Source organism: Salvelinus fontinalis, chromosome 8 (genome assembly GCF_029448725.1).
Source record: "Salvelinus fontinalis isolate EN_2023a chromosome 8, ASM2944872v1, whole genome shotgun sequence".
Lineage (NCBI taxonomy): Eukaryota > Metazoa > Chordata > Actinopteri > Salmoniformes > Salmonidae > Salvelinus > Salvelinus fontinalis.
Window position 1 is genome coordinate 885510 of NC_074672.1, and position 18475 is coordinate 903984.

Consider the following 18475-nt stretch of genomic DNA (forward strand, 5'->3'; position numbering starts at 1 on the left):
GCCCTATATCTCTCATAACACTGTCATGACCCATATATTTACACCTGTTGACATATATTGTGTTATTTTATGGCTGGTTATGACACCTACATACGAGTGTCAAAACCCACATTTATTCAAATTAGTTGTTCCCTGCCTAGAAGTTTCCTTGTATTATTTCTTACATTATTAGCCCAGAAATTTGATTATGTTATTACATACAGCCGGGAAGAACTATTGGATATCAGAGCGGTGGTAACTCACCAGCACTGCCAGCATTACGACTTTCCCAAAGTGAATCCTTTGTTCGCAACCCCCAGGGCAATTGAACTGATTCCAGAGGCCGACCCGAAATACCGCCGGCAGAGAAGAGGTACTTGGAGTGGTCTTTTAGTCCGACTTAGGAGACGCACACACCACCCACCGCTCCCGAGTATATTACTCGCTGATGTTCAGTCTCTAGATAATAAAGTTGACGAGCTCATGGCAAGGGTTTCTTTCAAGAGAGACATCAGGGATTGTAACACATTCTGTTTCACGGAGACATGGCACTCTCGGGATATACTGTCTGAGTCCGTCCAGCCGTCTGGGTTCTCAGTTCATCGCATAGACAGGAATAAATATATATCTGGGAAGAAGGGCGGGGGAGTATGTTTCATGATTAACGACTATGATTGTGATAACATACAGGAACTCAGTCATTTTGTTCTCCCGACCTAGGATACAACACAAGCGAATTCTCTTCGGTTACAGTCACAGCCGTGTATATCCCCCCTCAAGCCGATACCACAACGGCCCTCAAAGAACTTCAATGAACTTTATGCAAAGGCCGCATTTATTGTAGCTGGGGATTTTAACAAAGCAGATTTCAGGAGGCCGCCGAAGTTCTATCAACACATTGACTGTAGTACTTGCGCGGCTAAAGCACTCGACCACTGCTACTCCAACTTCCGGGATGCCTACAAGGACCTCACCAGCCCACTTCTCTGCAAATCTGACCACGACTCCATTTTGCTCCTCCCGTCCTATAGGCAGAAACTCAAACAGGAAGTACCCGTGCTAAGGACTATTCAACGCAGGTCTGACCAATCAGAATCCATGCTTCAAGATTGTTTAGATCACGCGGACTGGGATATATTCCGAGTAGCTTCCAAGAATAATATTGACGAATATACTGATATGGTGACTGAGTTTATCAGGAAGTGTATAGCAGATGTTGTACCCACAGTGACTATTAAAACCTAACCTAATCAGAAACCTTTCAGCAAAACTGAAAGGGCGAACCACCGCATTTAACCATGGCAAGGTGACTGGGAATATAGCAGCATACAAACAGTGTAGTTATTCCCTCCGCAAGGCAATCAAAATGGCAAAACGCAATTCAACGGCTCAGACACGAGACGTATGTGGTATGGTCTACAGACAATCACGGATTACAAAAGGAAAACCAGTCACGTCGCGGACACCAACGTCTTGCTTTCGGACAAACTAAACACCTTCTGCTGCCAGGCCTGACGGCATCTCTAGCCCGTCCTCAGAGCATGTGCAGACCAGCTGGCTGGTGTGTTTACGGACATATTCAATCTCTCAATCTCTCTCTGAAGTGCTTTGAGAGACTAGCCAAGGATCATAACACCCCTACCTTACCTGTCACCCTAGACCCACTTCAAACCCTTCTGGACAAGAGGAATACCTATGTAAGAATGCTGTTAATTACTATAGCTCAGCACTCAACAACATAGTACCCTCCAAGCGCATCATTAAACTTGAGGCCTTGGGTCTGAACCCCGGCCTGTGCAACTGGGTCCTGGACTTCCTGATGGGCTGCATCCCTGGTGGGGAAGGTAGGAAACAACACCTCCACTTCGTTGATCCTCAACACTGGGGCCCCACAAGGATGCGTGCTCAGACCCCTCCTGTACTCCATGTTCACCCATGACTGTGTGGCCATACATGCCTCCAACTCAATCAGTTTGCAGATGACACAAAAGTAGTTGGCCTGATTACCAACAATGACGAGACAGGGAAGAGGTGAGTGCCTCTCCAACCTCAAGAGGCTGAAGAAATTTGGCTTGGCACCTAAAACCCTCAAACTTTTACAGAGCATCCTGTCAGGCTGTATCAACGCCTGGTATGGCAACAGCACCACCCGCAACTGTATGGCTCTCCAGAGGGTGGTCCAGTCTGCCCAACGCATCACCATGGGCAAACTACCTGCCCTCCAGGACACCTACACCACCCGATGTCACAGGAAGACCAAAAATATAATCAAGGACAACAACCACCCAGGCCACTGCCTGTTCACCCCGCTATCATCCAAAAGGCGAGGTCAGTACAGGTGCATCAAAGCTGGGACCGAGAGACTGAAAAACAGCTTCACTCTCAAGGCCATCAGACTGTTAAATAGCCATCACTAGCACATAGAGGCTGCTGCCTATATATAGACTTGAAATCACTGGCCACTTTAATAAATGGAACACTAGTCACTTTAATAATGTTTACATATCTTGCATTACTCATCTCATATGGTATTATATACTATTCTACTGTATCTTAGTCTATTCCGCTCTGACATTCCATTCCTTTACTTAGATTTGTGTGTATTGGGTAAATGTTGTGAAATTGTTAGATATTACTTGTTAGATATTATTGCACTGTCAGAGCTAGAAACATAAGCATTTCGCTACACCCGCAATAACATCCGCTAAACACGTGTATGTGACCAATAAAATGTGATTTGATTTGCTTCATCTTAGCTAACCAGTCACCACCAGCTTTCTAGTGAGCTACCCTTTGCCTGGTTAAGAAACACAAGCTGCTTTACGAGTTAAATAGTAAAACAGTCTAGCAATGTTTTTTTCTCCCTTGAGTAGGCTATAGAAAAGTAGTCTAAATCTGTAGTCTTGCTCAACTCTCCCACTGCATTTCATATACAGTTTTGGTTGCCAACGTAGCCAAGTCTCCACCTTTTCCTCTGTCGTGCATAGGCAGGCCGCATTTTACATTCATAAAGCATATCGCGGGCTGTTCTAAAACTAGGGTACTTGCGGACTGGACCATTAACCATTTGTTTAGGCTAGGGCTGAACCCATTAAGTCTACTCGTCGATAGGCTGTTGGTTGACCGAGATTTCTTTTAGTTGAGCTGTCGCAAATAGATTTTTTCCCATGGCACAACGAGACACCTGTCTGATTTGCAAGGCACGTCTCTCTCCAATGCACTCTCTCCCGCCATTTCATGTCTATTCATTGTTTCATAACTTCATTGTGTGCATTGTTTGCAGTGTCTATCAATTCCCCATTACATACATCAACAGTAGTAGCCTATGGTTAATTCCCATTATTTCTAATCTGCAATGTTTGGTTACGGTAATTTCAATGTATTATTATTACAGTCCTTTACGATTCTCATTGTCAGAGTGGACACGTTGTATGCAGAACTCACAACCTATACCACACTTGTGAGAAACAAGTTTTTGTTTATTACATTCCATTTACGATTTCTGTAAATGTATTAATTGTCTTTTGTTTTAAACGCTCCTGTCAATATTGAGTAAGGATGCGCATCTGATTACGCATATAGAAGTAGGACTGGTCTACCTGGCCTGCGTGCAAATATAGGCCTATAAATGTGGCCATTTGGGGATGTCTGATAGTATTTCTGATTGTCTTAACTTACCATTACTAACAAGCTGTGGAACTTCTCAAATAAATGTTTTCTTCACCTCAAACAGTAAGTAAACAAAGTCTGTTTTAGAATCAATTGAGAATGACAATAGTTCCTCAAAGTACTTGAAAAATATGAACAGCTTTCATCCTTTAAATAACCACTCGGCATGAAAGGGAAAAATGTAATACTCTGATCCAGTGGAAACGTCATAAAATACCCGATTACTTCAAATCCCTTCCACAAATAGCCCACAGATGTGTTTGTCCCGAGCTCACTGACGCTGGAAACTGTGGGCCCAGAATATTTTGTATTATGTACGCTAATTCTACATAGCTGGAAATGGTAATAAAAGTTACTTTTAGATTTGTATCATTAACTACAGACAATGATTTTTAGAGAAAAGGTATATTATAAATGAAACTGTTCCACGAAAATGTGCATACGTGCAAATGTGCACCATCTCGCCTGACTAGCATCACTACTCTGGACAGTTTTGACTTAGAATATGTGGACAACTCCAAATACCTAGGTGTCTGGTTAGACTGTGAACTCTCCTTCCAGACTCACATTAAGCATCTCCAATCCAAAATGAAATCTAGAATCGGCTTCCTATTTCCCAATACAGCCTCCTTCACTCATGCTGCAAAACATACCCTCGTAAAACTGACTATCCTACCGATCCTTGACTTCGGCGATGTCATTTACAAAATAGCCTCCAACACTCTACTCTGCAAATTGGATGAAGTCTATCACAGGGCCATCTGTTTTGTCGCCAAAGCCCCATTTACTACCCACCACTGCGACCTGTATGCTCTCGTTGGATGGCCCTCACTACATATTTGTTGCCAAACCCACTTGCTCCAGGTCATTTATAAAAGTCTATTCTAGGTAAAGCCCCGCCTTACCTCAGCTCACTGGTCACCATAACAACACCCACCCGTAGCACGCACTCCAGCAGGTATATTTCACTGGTCACCCCCAAAGCCAACACTTCCTTTGGCCGGCTTTCTTTCCTTCCAGATCTCTGCTACCAATGACCGGAATGAATTGCAAAAATAACCAAAGCAGGAGTCTTATATCTCCCTCTCTAACTTTAAGCATCACCTGTCAGAGCAGCTTACCGATCACTGTACCTGTACACAGCCAATCTGTAAATAGCACACCCAACTACCTCGTCCCCATGTTGTTACTTATCCTCTTGCTCTTTTGCACCCCAGTATCTCTACTTGTACATCATCATCTGCACATCTATCACTCCAGCGTTAATGCTAAATTGTAATTATTTCGCCTCCATGCCTTATTTATTGCCTTACCTCCCTACTCTTCTACATTTGCACACACTGTACATATATTTTTCTATTGTGTAATTGACTGTACATTTGTTTATGTGTAACTCTGTGCTGTTGTTTTTGTCACACTGCTTTGCTTTATCTTGGCCAGGTCGCAGTTGTAAATGAGAACTTGTTCTCAACTGGCCTACCTGGTTAATAGATAGATAGGCTGTGATGGCTGGGGCTAGTATTACTTTGACTTTTCCGAGTTGGTCACCGATAGTATTTAGTCAAAGGCCTCATACATTTACTTTATCTGTTACAGTGCAAACCCTAGTGTCTGAGTGATGAGCAGTGATATCGTGGTTTCAGGACAGCTTTTAGTGGTGCGTGGGTAAGCTGTTTGTTCACCCGCACCGGCCCGCAATTGCTAATAGCCCATCCGCAACTGCCAACTATATGTGATAAAGTGAAAATCTGAGGCTGGCAAACAACCATAACCCTCTAATATAGAAAATGCACTACAGTCAGAGACAGCAGAACAATTTGACAGGATTTTGTTTGCGTAACTTAGATATGTTTCTGTTTATAATTTCTGATTTTTTTTGTAGGCTCTTTTGAGAGCTTGGGACTATACGGTTCTATCTGAATTTGTCCCAAAAAAATTATTAGGCCTCCCGAGTGGCGCAGTGGTCTAAGGCACTGCATAGTACACTAAATACCCCAATCCATGCTAATAAGTTTAAAAGAAAACAAAATATAAGTTGCTGACAATTCAAACCAATGAGGGTTTGTAAAGCCAATTATATCAGAATCATCTCTTTCCAAGCTCTCGATTTGTTAGTCAACTGTCTATAATTAGATACAAGCAGCTTCTCTTCTGTCATTATACAGTGCCTTCAGAATTCAGACTCCTTGACTTTTTCCACATTTTGTTAGGTTACAGCCCTTTTCTAAAATTGATAAAATCGTTTTTTTCCTCATCAATACCCCATAATGACAAAGCAGAAACAGTATTTTTTTGGTTGTTGAAATGTTTGCAAATGTATAAAAAATATCACATTTACATAAGTATGCTCAGTTTGGCCGGGCGGGCCAGCTATAGGAAGAGTCTTGGTGGTTCCAAACTTCTTCCATTTAAGAATGATGGAGGCCACTGTGTACTTGGGGACCTTCAATGCTGCAGACATTTTTTGGTACCCTTCCCCAGATCTGTGCCGACACAATCCTGTCTCGGGAGCTCTACGGGCAATTTCCTCGACCTCATTGCTTGGTTTTTGCTCTGACATGCACTGTTAAACGTGGGACCTTATATAGACAGGTCTGTGCCCTACCAAATCGTGTCCAATCAATTGATTTACTCACAGGTGGACTCGAGTCTCATTGCAAAGGGTCTGAATACTTACGTAAATGTGCAAAAAATTCAAAAAAACTGTTTTCACTTTGTCATTATGGGGTATTGTGTTTAGATTGTTGAGGATTATAATCTTTTTTAATCCATTTTAGAATAAGGTTGTAACGTAACATGTGTAAAAAGTCAAGGGGCCTGAATACTTTCTGAAGGCACTGTATGTTGCCCTAGAAGCCTAAATAAACCCTTGCTCACCAGAATGTCATAAATTGATAGAATGAATGCTTCAATCTAGTTGACATCGGTAAGTTCTCTCTCATCTCTGCTTCTTTCGCGGAGCAAAGACGTTTAAGCACAGAGAAAATGCAATAACCGTGCAAAAGAACGGAAAAGGTTTTCTGCGCAAAATGTCTAAATGACATCAGTTTGACCAGCTGAAAGGAAATAGAAAGCTGTGAAAATGATCCAACATGTTTCTGATAATATTTCAGTTCGGGTTGGATGCATATTTTACGTGGTTGAAATACCACTTTTTATGGCGCTGATAGAGATAGGGACGTCTGTAGAGGTACTAACTGTGCATTTACATTCTCTCAAACGCTGAAATAAATCAATCATATTTCTCCACTCCTGTTCCCGAGTCAAAATATACATTTGTGACCCACAACCTGGATTGGGTCCTATGTAGCAACATTTTAAATGGCGTGTTTTACATTGGATAAAAGTAGAGACTCAGAGCTAGAAAATTGTATATTGTACACTGCAGTTGAGGAACAATGGGAAAGTAATTCTACTTTGAAAGTTGATAAACTTGTTATCCCACTTTTGAGAAAATGGCCCTTGAATGTTTTGGTACACCTACTGGAGAGCCCTTCTTTGTCTACACCCATTCAGCATCGTTCACACCCTCTTAAGCTTTAGCGCCACCCATCTCTTTAAGGATTCACATGTGAATCCATGTGTTAAACAGAGTGAGTAGTGTAGGTAACAACCAAATATTTCATGACTAAAAGTGGTAAAAGTAGTAGCCTACAGGAAGGAAAAACTCCAGGTAAAAAAAAACACTTTTGGCCTATATCCTAACCTGACTTTGGTGCAGGTCATGTTGTTCTTACTGTCTCTGGTAAACACAGACTAAATCAAATCTAAGTTTATTTGTCACATGCGCAAGATAAAGAAGGTGTAAACGGTACAGTGAAATGGTTACTTGCATATTTGCATAGTAGCAATATCAAAAACAAAAAGTGTCCAGATAATTATTAGATGACGTTTACCCAGACACACTTGTCGAAAATTGATGGGTCATGTGAAAGAAATGCTATAGCCACCCCCCAGCCACATCTAGCTAAGTGGATGGGTCAATATTGTCTAGACATGTACACATGTTCATGAAATACAATAGATGCCAGTAATCTGCGGTAGAAAGGATTATCAACACACACTGAGCAGGCCACGTTAGACAGAAGGAAGCTGCATGGTAGACCAATCCAAACTCATCTCCCGGCATGTCCAGCCCAGCCATTAGCGCAGCCAATCATGGCGAGCGGGAAGATTCCTGTCTGTCTTTTTCCGTGGCTAAACCAACTAGGCTCGTGATTTAATAATTGTATTTGTAACGGCGGTCCTCCTCCTCTTCGCCCGAAAAGGAGGAGTATTGATCGAACCAAGGATGTTCAAATGCCTCTCCTGTGAAGTAGTGACGTGCGACATACGCCTAGCTTCTTGAAACTGGTCACATTTGGTATATAATGTTACTGCAAGAAATACTTAATTCTGCAGGCTATGTGAAAAGTTACAGCCCTAAAGTCAGTGTCTAGATTTCAGTGTCCCATCTGAATAGTAGGCTACAGTTCACTTGATGTGCCATAGGCCTATTTGAAGGCCTTGTCTTGTGACTGTCGAATCTGTATAGCACCTCACAATAATAACACACAAACAACATAGCCAGCACTGCTATCATACTATTTTACCACTTCACCAAATCTTTCGCAAACATTACTTTTACAGCCCTGCCTTCTCATTATTTTCAACTCTCCATTTCGTAGCTTTTCTCTTACTGAATTCAACTCTGACATTGTTCCATTTGCTTCAGTGGATCAACATGGACTTTTTCCTGCCCTTTTCCAAAAGCACTAAAGCTTATACTATTATGCACTAATGCCATATAGCCTGAAAACAATTAAAGATACATGTCAATGTAGCCTATAGATACAAATGTAAAATTCTTGTGCAATTTTATTTTTTATATATTGTTTTCTCTATTCAATTCAAGCTGCCCGCCACACACCCACCCTTCATCCACACAATATTTCATGAGCCTAAACCTGCCCTCCCCGTGGATTTAACTACGGGACATGAGTCAACCCGTACATCACTAATAGTTTTGACCCACTTCTGCCTCAACTGCTTCACCTCGACTTAGCTACAGATGTCATTGAAACATTACCTCAAGGTTAATGTTTATGGTAGTTCTAAGTAGGAGGGGAACGTGTATGGGGTTAGGGTTTGACTTTGGCCAACGGTATGTGGGTCGGGTTAAGGTTAGAGGTCACGGTCAGGACTGACTATTGGACCATGGGCCTGTCCTGAGGAGAAGCAGAGAAAAACGCAAAAGGACATGCAGCCCTATGCTCCACATGGAGTAAAGAGGCTTAAGTAAGTCAGAACTGACCTGTTGTGGCTGTCCTCGGGGTCGTGCAGCGTTGCGTCGATGCCACTGTCCGTCTCCACATCCTCGTGCATCTCTGGCTGGACTAGGGCTCCCGTGTCTTCGTCTGTGAACATCTCACACTCACTGTAGTTGCTCTCCGAGCCCAGGTAGGCACTATCCGTCACCTCGTTCTGCTACAGGAGGGAAATAGGAACATTTTAGTAATGTTATTAGATCAAGTTGGGAATCCTATAACTTCACAATAGTGGTCCAAAGTATCTGGGACAGAGAGAGAGTTAAGTGGACATCGTTTAAATTGAGAAACCATTAACAGGTGACTAAAAATAGCAGTATGAGGGCTGGTACAGTAGCGGATATGTGGGTGGACTGTATGTATTAGCTAACGAACAGTAAACACACCCAGTTGAGAGGTGATGACTACATACTGTAGGCTGTATTGTATACCAGTTTGAATGTTACACCCTACTTTTTTCCTAACTGTAACTTTGCTGACAGACTTGCTGACAAACAGGTAAGAAACTTTACTTGACACCCAACATCATAACACGGTCATAACCATGTCATAATATGTCATAACAGCTGACCCAACTTTGTCATTACACTGTCATGACACATTTTTACCTGTTGTGACATACACTACATGACCAAAAGTATGTGAACACCTGCTCGTCAAACATCACGCAAGATCAGGAAGAGGCCTCATACCTCGCGTTGGTCAACGTGTGAAGCTGGGCACAGTGAGCAGTTTGACAAGGCTACTGATATTCCCTGGGGTTGGTCAGCATGAAAAATAACTTGCAGGTCATTGACTGTCAACACAATTACATGCTTAGTTCAACACTGAAGGAGAGGACGCATCAGTTCTACATCTGCATGGCTTGCTGTTTGGGGATTTAAGCTGGGTTTCTGTATAGCACTTTGTGACATCGGCTGATGTATTTTTATAAATACATTTGATTGATTGATCAGTTGTCACAAAAGATGAGGTGTTTTCAGAAGGAAGAAAGTCATATGAGAAAAACATTTCAGTGAATCTGTGATTCATAACGTTTGAATACATTTGCTGACCAATGCATGATACATTTGGATCGGTTTGGGGTCTGCGGAACGATGCAGTCGTATCTTAAACATTTGAATCGTCACAAGCATACAATATAGGTCATTATTTGAATTACATATAGTGCATTCATAAGGAATTCAGACCCCTTCCCTTTTCCACATTTTGTTATGTTAGAGCCTTATTCTAAAATTGATTTAAAATATTTTCAAAATCCCTCTATATACACACAATACCCCATAATGACAAAAGGAAGAGGTTCTTAGAAATGTTAGCAATTTTTTTCCAAATACAAATAAATACCTTATTTACATAAGTATTCAGATCCTTTGCTACGAGACTCAAAATTGAACTCAGGTGCATCCTGATATGGGAGGTGCCCAAGAACCTGATGGTCACTCTGACAGAGCTCCAGAGTTCCTCTGTGGAGATGGGAGAACATTCCAGAGGAACAACCATCTCTACAGCACTCCACCAATCAGGCCTTTATGGTAGAGTGGCCAGACAGAAGCCACTCCTCAGTAAAAGGCACATGACAGCCCGCTTGGAGTTTGCCAAAAGCCACTTAAAGGACTCCCAGGCCATGAGAAACAAGATTCTCTGGTCTGATGAAAGCAAGATTGAACTCTTTTCCTTGAATGCCAAGTGTCACGTCGGGAGGAAACCTGGCACCATCCCTACGGTGAAGCACGGTGGTGGCAGAATCATGCTGCAAGAATGTTTTTCAACGGCATGGACTGGGAGACTAGTCAGGATCGAGGGAAAGATGAACTGAGCAAAGTACAAAGAGATACTTGATGAAAACCTGGTCCAGAGCACTCAGGACCTCAGACTGGGGTGAAGGTTCGCCTTACAACAGGACAACGACCCTAAGCACATAGCCAAAACAACACAGGAGTGGCTTCGGGACAAGTCTCTGAATATCCTTAAGGACCTTGGGAGTGTGGTGCCAGGGAAACAACTTCTCACCCAACGTCAACAAAACAAAGGAGCTGATCGTGGACTTCAGGAAACAGCAGAGGGAGCAAGCCCCTATCCACATCGATGGGACCGCAGTGGAGAAGGTGGAAAGCTTCAAGTTCCTTGGCGTACACATCACTGACTAACTGAAATGGTCCACCCACACAGAGTGTGGTGAAGAAGGCACAACAGGACCTCTTCAACCTTGGGCGGCTGAAGAAATTTGGCTTGGAACCTAAAACCCTCAAACTTTTACAGATCCACAATTGAGAGAATTCTGTTGGGCTGTATCACCGCCTGGTACGGCAACTGCACCGCCCGCAACCGCAGGGCTCTCCAGAGGGTGGTGTGGTTATTATTGGTCACATACACATGGTTAGCAGATGTTATTTCGAGTGTAGCGAAATGCTTGTGCTTCTAGTTCCGACAGTGCAGCAATATCTAACATGTAATCTAACAATTCCACAACAACTAACACACAAAAATCTAAGTAAAGGAATGGAATAAGAATATATACATATAAAAATATGGATGAGCAATGACAGAGCGGCATAGGCAAGATGCAATAAAATGGTATAAAATACAGTATATACATTTGAGATGAGTAATGCAAGATATGTAAACATTATAAAGTGGTATTATTAAAGTGACTAGTGACCCATTTATTAAAGTGGCCAATGATTTCAAGTCGGTATGTAGGCAGCAGCCTCTCTGTGTTAGTGATGGCTGTTTAACAGTCTGATGGCCTTGAGATAGAAGCTGTCTCTCGGTCCCAGCTTTAATGCACCGGTACAGACCTCACCTTCTGGATGGTAGCGGGATGAACAGGCAGTGGCTCGGGTGGTTGTTGTCCTTGATTATCTATTTTATTTAACCTTTATTTAACTAGGCAGGTCAGTTAAGAACAACTTCTTATTTACAATGACAGCCTACCCTGGCCAAACCCTAACTTGTACGGCGCTGTGCCAATTGTGCTCCGACTTATGGGATTCCCAATCACGGCCAGTTGTGATACAGCCTGGAATCGAACCAGGGTCTGTAGTACAACCTATAGACTGAGATCTAGTGCCTTAGACCGGTGCGCCATTCGGGAGCCCAAATGGCTCAGGGTTTTTGAGACTGCACTTGAAGAAACTTTCAAAGTAATTTCTGACTGTCGTTTCTCTTTGCTTATTTCAGCTGTTTCTTCCATACTATGGACTTGTTTTTTTTACCAAATAGGGCTATCTTCTGTATACCACCCCTAACTTATACAACCGATTGGCTCAAATGCATTGAGGAAAGAAATTCCACAAATTAACTTTCAACAAGGCACACCTGTTAATTGAAATGCATGCGTGCCAAGATTGTGCAAAGCTGTCATCAAGGCAAAGGGTGGCTACTTTGAAGAATTTGTTTAACACTTTTTTGGTTACTACATGATTCCATATATGTTATGTCTTCACTATTATTCTACAATGTAAAAATAAAGAAAAACCCTTGAATGAGTTGTGTACAAACTTTTGACAAACTATGTAAATGTGATATTTTTGGGGGGTTTTTTGCAAACATTTTTAAAAACCTGTTTTTGCTTTGTCATTATGGGGTAATGTGTAGATTGATGAGGGGGGAAAAAAGATGTACTACATTTTAGAATAAGGCTGTAACATAACAAAATGTGGAAAAAGTCAAGGTGTCTGAATACTTTCCGAATGCACTGTATTTTATAGTTGTTTTTGCTCATGTTTTTCAAGGGTGCCAACAATTGTTCCATACCAGAACGTACTATAATTTTGGTTACTTTCGGTACTTCTGTGAAAATGTCTCTCACAGATCAACTCTGTCCATCAACGCAGCTGCTGTCCCCCTACAGCACGAGGCGTGCACCGTGCCTATTCTACTTACTAATTCCTAGCCTGCACTGGGAGTCTAAGCTACATCATGTTAGCTCCCTACTCATGCTGCACAGAAATTAACACAATTGAATAGTGCGACAAGGCATGTCTACATTTGAAACTTAATTACTGTTTGCAAAACAATGTACATGCACACTACAACACTTTGCAATGCTTGAAGATAATTAGCTTACAACTGAAACTAACAAATTCACTACCTGTAGTACTTTGTTTGTGATGATATGCAAACCATAACGCAAAATATTCTGATTTCAAAGCTGATTGCCACCAAAAACACTCTCCATCACATCTCTCCATCAGCCAAAGATGATCTATTGAACAGTCAGAGTATGTGAATAGTGCTCAGACGGGCAGCACCCATTGTAATTCATTATAGGTCATATTTGATAGAAATCTGGTGTCACGCCCTGACCTTAGATATCTCTGTTTTTCTATATATTTTGGTTAGGTCAGGGTGTGACTAGGGTGGGTACGCTAGTTTGTATGTCGAGGGTTTTTGTATGTCTAGGGTTTTGTATGTCTAGGGGTGTTGTATGTCTAGGTGTTTTGTATGTTTATGTTGGCCTGATATGGTTCCCAATCAGAGACAGCTGTTTATCGTTGTCTCTGATTGGGGATCATATTTAGGTAGCCATTTTCCTCGTTTGTGTTGTGGGATCTTGTTCTATGTTTAGTTGCCTGTCTGCACTATTCGTATAGCTTCACGTTTCGTTCGTAGTTCTTTATTGTTTTTGTTTAGAGAGTTTCTCTTTATTAAAAGTATGTGGAACTCTATACACACTGCGCCTTGGTCTCATCATTACGACGAACGTGACATCTGGAGATTACTTTAAGCCAACCCTTTTCATGTCGCAGTGTAATATCATCAATCATAGACAGTTAATGAGTAACAAAAGAGTAGGCTATTTTCAGAGGAGACCATATTCACAATTTAACTGTTGCCAATGGCGTTTAAAAGCCAATTAGAGCAACGTCCAAACAGCGGTTGGATTTTAACAGTGAGGAGGCTGACAAAGTCGCTGGATTTGTTTTTGCCAAAGTGAGGCTTTTAATTTAGAAGTTTAAGAATTGATACAGCTGCCGAAACCTTACAATATATATTCTGTACAAAAATATAAACGCAACATGTAGTGTTGGTCTCATGTTTCATGAGCTGAAATAAAAGAACCCAGAAGTTTTCCATACGCACCAAAAGCTTTTTCTCTCAAATGTTGTGCACAAATTTGTTTACATTCCTGTTAGAGAGCATTTCTCCTTTGCCAAGATAATCCATCCACCTGAAATGTGTGGCATATAAAGAAGCTGATTAAACAGCATGATCATTACACAGGTGCACCTTGTGCTGGGGGACAATAAAAGACCACTAAAATGTGCAGTTTTGTCACAGAACACAATGTCACAGATGTCTCAAGTTTTGAGGGAGAGTGCAATAGGCATGCTGAATGCAGGAATGTCCACCAGATCTGTTGCCAGAAAATGTTATGTTCATTTCTCTACCATAAGCAATATCGTTTTAAAGAATTTGGCAGTACGTCCAATCGGCCTCACAACCACAACCATGGCATCGTGTGGGCAAGCGGTTTGCTGATGTCAACGTTGTGAATAGAGTTCCCCAGGGTGGCAGTGGGATTATGTCATGGGCAGGCATAACCTACGGACAAAAAAATACAATTGCATTTTATCAATGGCAATTTGAATACACAGAGATATCGTGACGAGATCCTGAGGCCCATTGCCGTGCCATTCATCCGCTGCCATCACCTCATGTTTCAGCATGATAATGCACGGCCCCCTGTCGCAAGGATCTGTACACAATTCCTGGAAGTTGAAAAAGTCCCAATTCTTCCATGGCCTGCATACTCACCAGACATGTCACCCATTGAGCATATTTGTGATGCTCTGGATCAACGTGTACGACAGCGTGTTCCAGTTCCCGCCAATATCCATCAACTTCGCACAGTCATTGAAGAAAAGTGGGACAACATTCCTTAACCACAATCAACAGCCTGATCAACTCTATGCGAAGGAGAGGTGTTGCACTGCATGAGTCAAATGCTGGTCACACCAGAGATGGACTGTATTTCTGATCCACTCCCCTACTTTTTTTTTTAAGTATCTGTGACGAACAGATGCATATCCGTATTCCAAGTCATGTGAAATCCATAGATTAAGGCCAAATGTATTTATTTCAATTGACTGATTACCTTGTATGAACTTTAACTCAGTAAAATTGTAGAAATTGTTACATGTTGCATTAAAATATTTGTTCAGTATAAAAAATAAAAAATAAATCACATTAATTACTACCAGCACACCTATCAATAAAGGTGCCACACATGCTTTTAAGCATAAATACAACCTGGGATATAAACATGTACGTGCCGCGGGATAAGCTTCCGCATTACCCATACCATTCATTAAGTATGCGCTCAATGCACCCCATTTCCCCATCAATTCTCAGACCAGGAAATGAACAAAACCCTTTTCAATAAACAAGGATAACAAGGTAAGCATCTACATTGAAGCTTAACCCTCACAATTTAATCGTCAAAAATGATTACATCACAATTGTACTTCCTGATCATAAATACATGAATAAAGTTATATAGTGGGCAACACACAACAATAGGTTTAACACGCACAAACCAATTGACGGCGTGCGACCGCAAACTCACATACGCCTCCTCTCATTTGCATTTCATCAACAATCAATACACTGCTAAACCTACATTATAATCAATAAACATTGTCTGGTTACTCATAAAATTAGGCTTAACTTTAACTTAGGTGACCGAGGACATAAGGACAATAGTCAAAGAGCCTCCCCTACCGGTCTGTGTGGAGCTCCAGGAGTAACCGGGCCCAGAGGGCTGTCCACCTTTCCCAAAACCATTATGTCTGCCAGGGGCTCACAGGTAGGAAGACTGGCCTGTCATGAGACCGACCACCCGTAATTTCCCCCTAGCGCTTCCTCCCTTTCACTCTCAGAATGCAAGAGTAAAAAACATAGAATGCCCAACACCTATTTCAGCTCCAGTGGGTTCTCAAAATGGGTGGAGTCTGTAGACTGAAAAGAGTCCGAAGGGCAGGGGAAGGAAACGGTATAGCATACGGCACCTCAACTACCAGCCAATCTACTCCTCTCACTGAATTTGATATATCACATGAAATAGAGGGAGCAATGTCCCCTTTAAATTTTTCAGTTTCAATGACTAGTTCCTGGACGAATTTGACAGGGTGAATCATTAAGCCACCCCCTCTTCTACCAGTCTTTATAGGCTTGTATGATTGGACAAATAATGCCATATACTGTATGTGCATAGCCATAAACTGACTCACTGTTTACTTATTTATTTTACTCACCGTTTACCTTAAGGAGACAAAACCAGCATGAAGTAAGCCTAGAGAATGAACCTTGTGCCTGGGGAGGAGGCTGAGGAGAGGGGGCTGGATTGGCTGTGTTAATGCACCTCTAGGCTTAGAGAAAAGAGAAAGGCCACAAGAAGAGGTTAGCCCACAATGGCTATGTACTGACAGAGAAATATTATCTCACAATGACAGATGGAAACCACACACTGGCTGGGTGTTGGTTTGAGAGCGTGAAGGCAAAGTTTGGTTTGCTTTCGTCGTAAAGCCTTTTTGAAATCGGACACTGTGGCTGGAGTTATAACAAGTGTATCTTTAAAATGGTGTAAAATACATGTATGTTTGAGGAATTTTAATTATGGGATTTCTGTTGATTTGAATTTGGCGCCGTGCAGTTTCACTGGCTGTTGAAGAGGTGGGACGCTACCGTCCCACATACCCTAGAGAGGTTAAAACCACATCAGGAGACCACTTTTGGTGAAAAAAAATAAATATATTTTTATACATTTGCATTTTTGGGTGTAGATACCCTTTAATTCAACTGCAGCATCAGAGAGACTTGATTGGTTAGCTGTGTTTCTGTAGCACGTGTATCTGCAGAGTTTGCTAAAACAAATTGCCACTGGAGTAACATAAATAATCATGATACCAGGTCAATATACTTTCTAGATATTTTATTGAGGTTTTTGGTTAAGCCTTTCCATCCACAAGAAGACTGTTGTCATTATTAGCATCATCGCTAATAGCTACACAAAGTGGTAGTCAAACAGCACACAAAGACGGGTCTGACTGGCTTACTTACTGCAAATTGAGAAATTATGTGACTAAACTTAACAAAAAAAAAAGAAGAAACTGTATTATGAAGCCAAGATCAATGATATAAAGAATGATAGAAAAAAACGTTGGAGTACTTTAAATGAAATTATGGGCAGAAAGACAAATTCAACAACATCTTTCATCGAATCAGATGACTTATTCATTACAAAACCATTTGATGTTGCCAATTATTATAATGATTATTTCATTGGCAAAGTGGGCAAACTTAGGCAGGAAATGCCAACAACGACCAGTGAGCAATAGTATTAATGTATAAAAAAATAATAATGAAAAAAAAGCGTTGCAAGTTAGAATTTTGAAAAGTTAGTGTGGGAGAGGTGGAATAATTATTGCTATCGATCAATAATGACAAACCTCCTAGCAATGACAACTTAGATAGAACGCTACAGAAGATGGTAGCTGACTCTATAGCCACTCCTATCTGTCATATTTTAAATCTGAGCCTTGAGGAAAGTCTATGTCCTCTGGAGGGAAGCCAAAGTAATTCCGCCACCCAAGGGTGGTAAAGTGGCCTTTAAATGATTCTAACAGCAGACCTATAAGCTTGCAACCAGCTCTTAGCAAATAATGGTGCTTAACCAAATACAATGTTATTTCTCTGTAAACAAATTAACAACAGACATTCAGCATGCTTATAGAGAAGGGCACTCAACATGTACTGCACTGACACAAATGACTGATGATTGGTTGAAAGAAATTAAAAATAAGATTGTGGGAGCTGTACTGTTAGATTTCCGTGAAGTCTTTGATATTATTGACCCTAACCTGTTGTTGAAAAAACGTATATGTTATGGCTTTTCAAACTCTGCCATATCGTGGATTCAGAGCTATCGATCTAAAAGAACTCAAAGGATTTTATTTAATGGAAGCTTCTCAAATGTCAAACATGTAAAGTGTGGTGTACCACAGGGCAGCTCTGTAGGCCCTCTACTCTTTTCTATTTTTACAAATGAACTGCCATTGGCATTAAACACAGCATGTGTGTCCATGTATAATGCTGTTTCAACCATATAAGCATCAGCAACCACACCTAATGAAGTCACTGAAACCATTAACAACGAGATGCAGTCTGTTTTGGAATGGGTGGCCAGCAATAAACTGATCCTGAACATCTCCAAAAATAAGAGCACTGTATTTGGTACAAATCATTCCTTAAGTTTTAGACCTCAGCTGAATCTGGTAATGAATGGTATGGCGGATGTTGAACACGTTGAGAAGACTAAATTACTTGGCGTTACCTTAGATTGTAAACTGTCATGGTAAAAAACATTAACAGTTGAAGTCGGAAGTTTACATACACCCTAGCCAAATACATTTAAACTCAGTTTTTCACAAGTCCTGGCATTTAATCCTAGTAAGAATTCCCTGTCTTAGGTCAGATATGATCACCACTTCATTTTAAGAATGTGAAATGTCAGA

The 18475-nt window shown here is 41.3% G+C and overlaps 1 protein-coding gene across 2 annotated transcripts in view; it reads right to left on the reverse strand.

The window, feature by feature from the left end:
- Positions 1 to 18475, reverse strand: part of LOC129860335 (rab11 family-interacting protein 3-like) — a 90100-nt gene that overhangs the window by 42935 nt on the left and 28690 nt on the right. For both annotated transcript variants that reach the window (XM_055930654.1, XM_055930653.1), the window contains exon 4: positions 8942 to 9114. In XM_055930654.1, coding sequence (XP_055786629.1) covers positions 8942 to 9114 — 173 coding nt within the window. The remainder of the gene's footprint in view (positions 1 to 8941; positions 9115 to 18475) is intronic.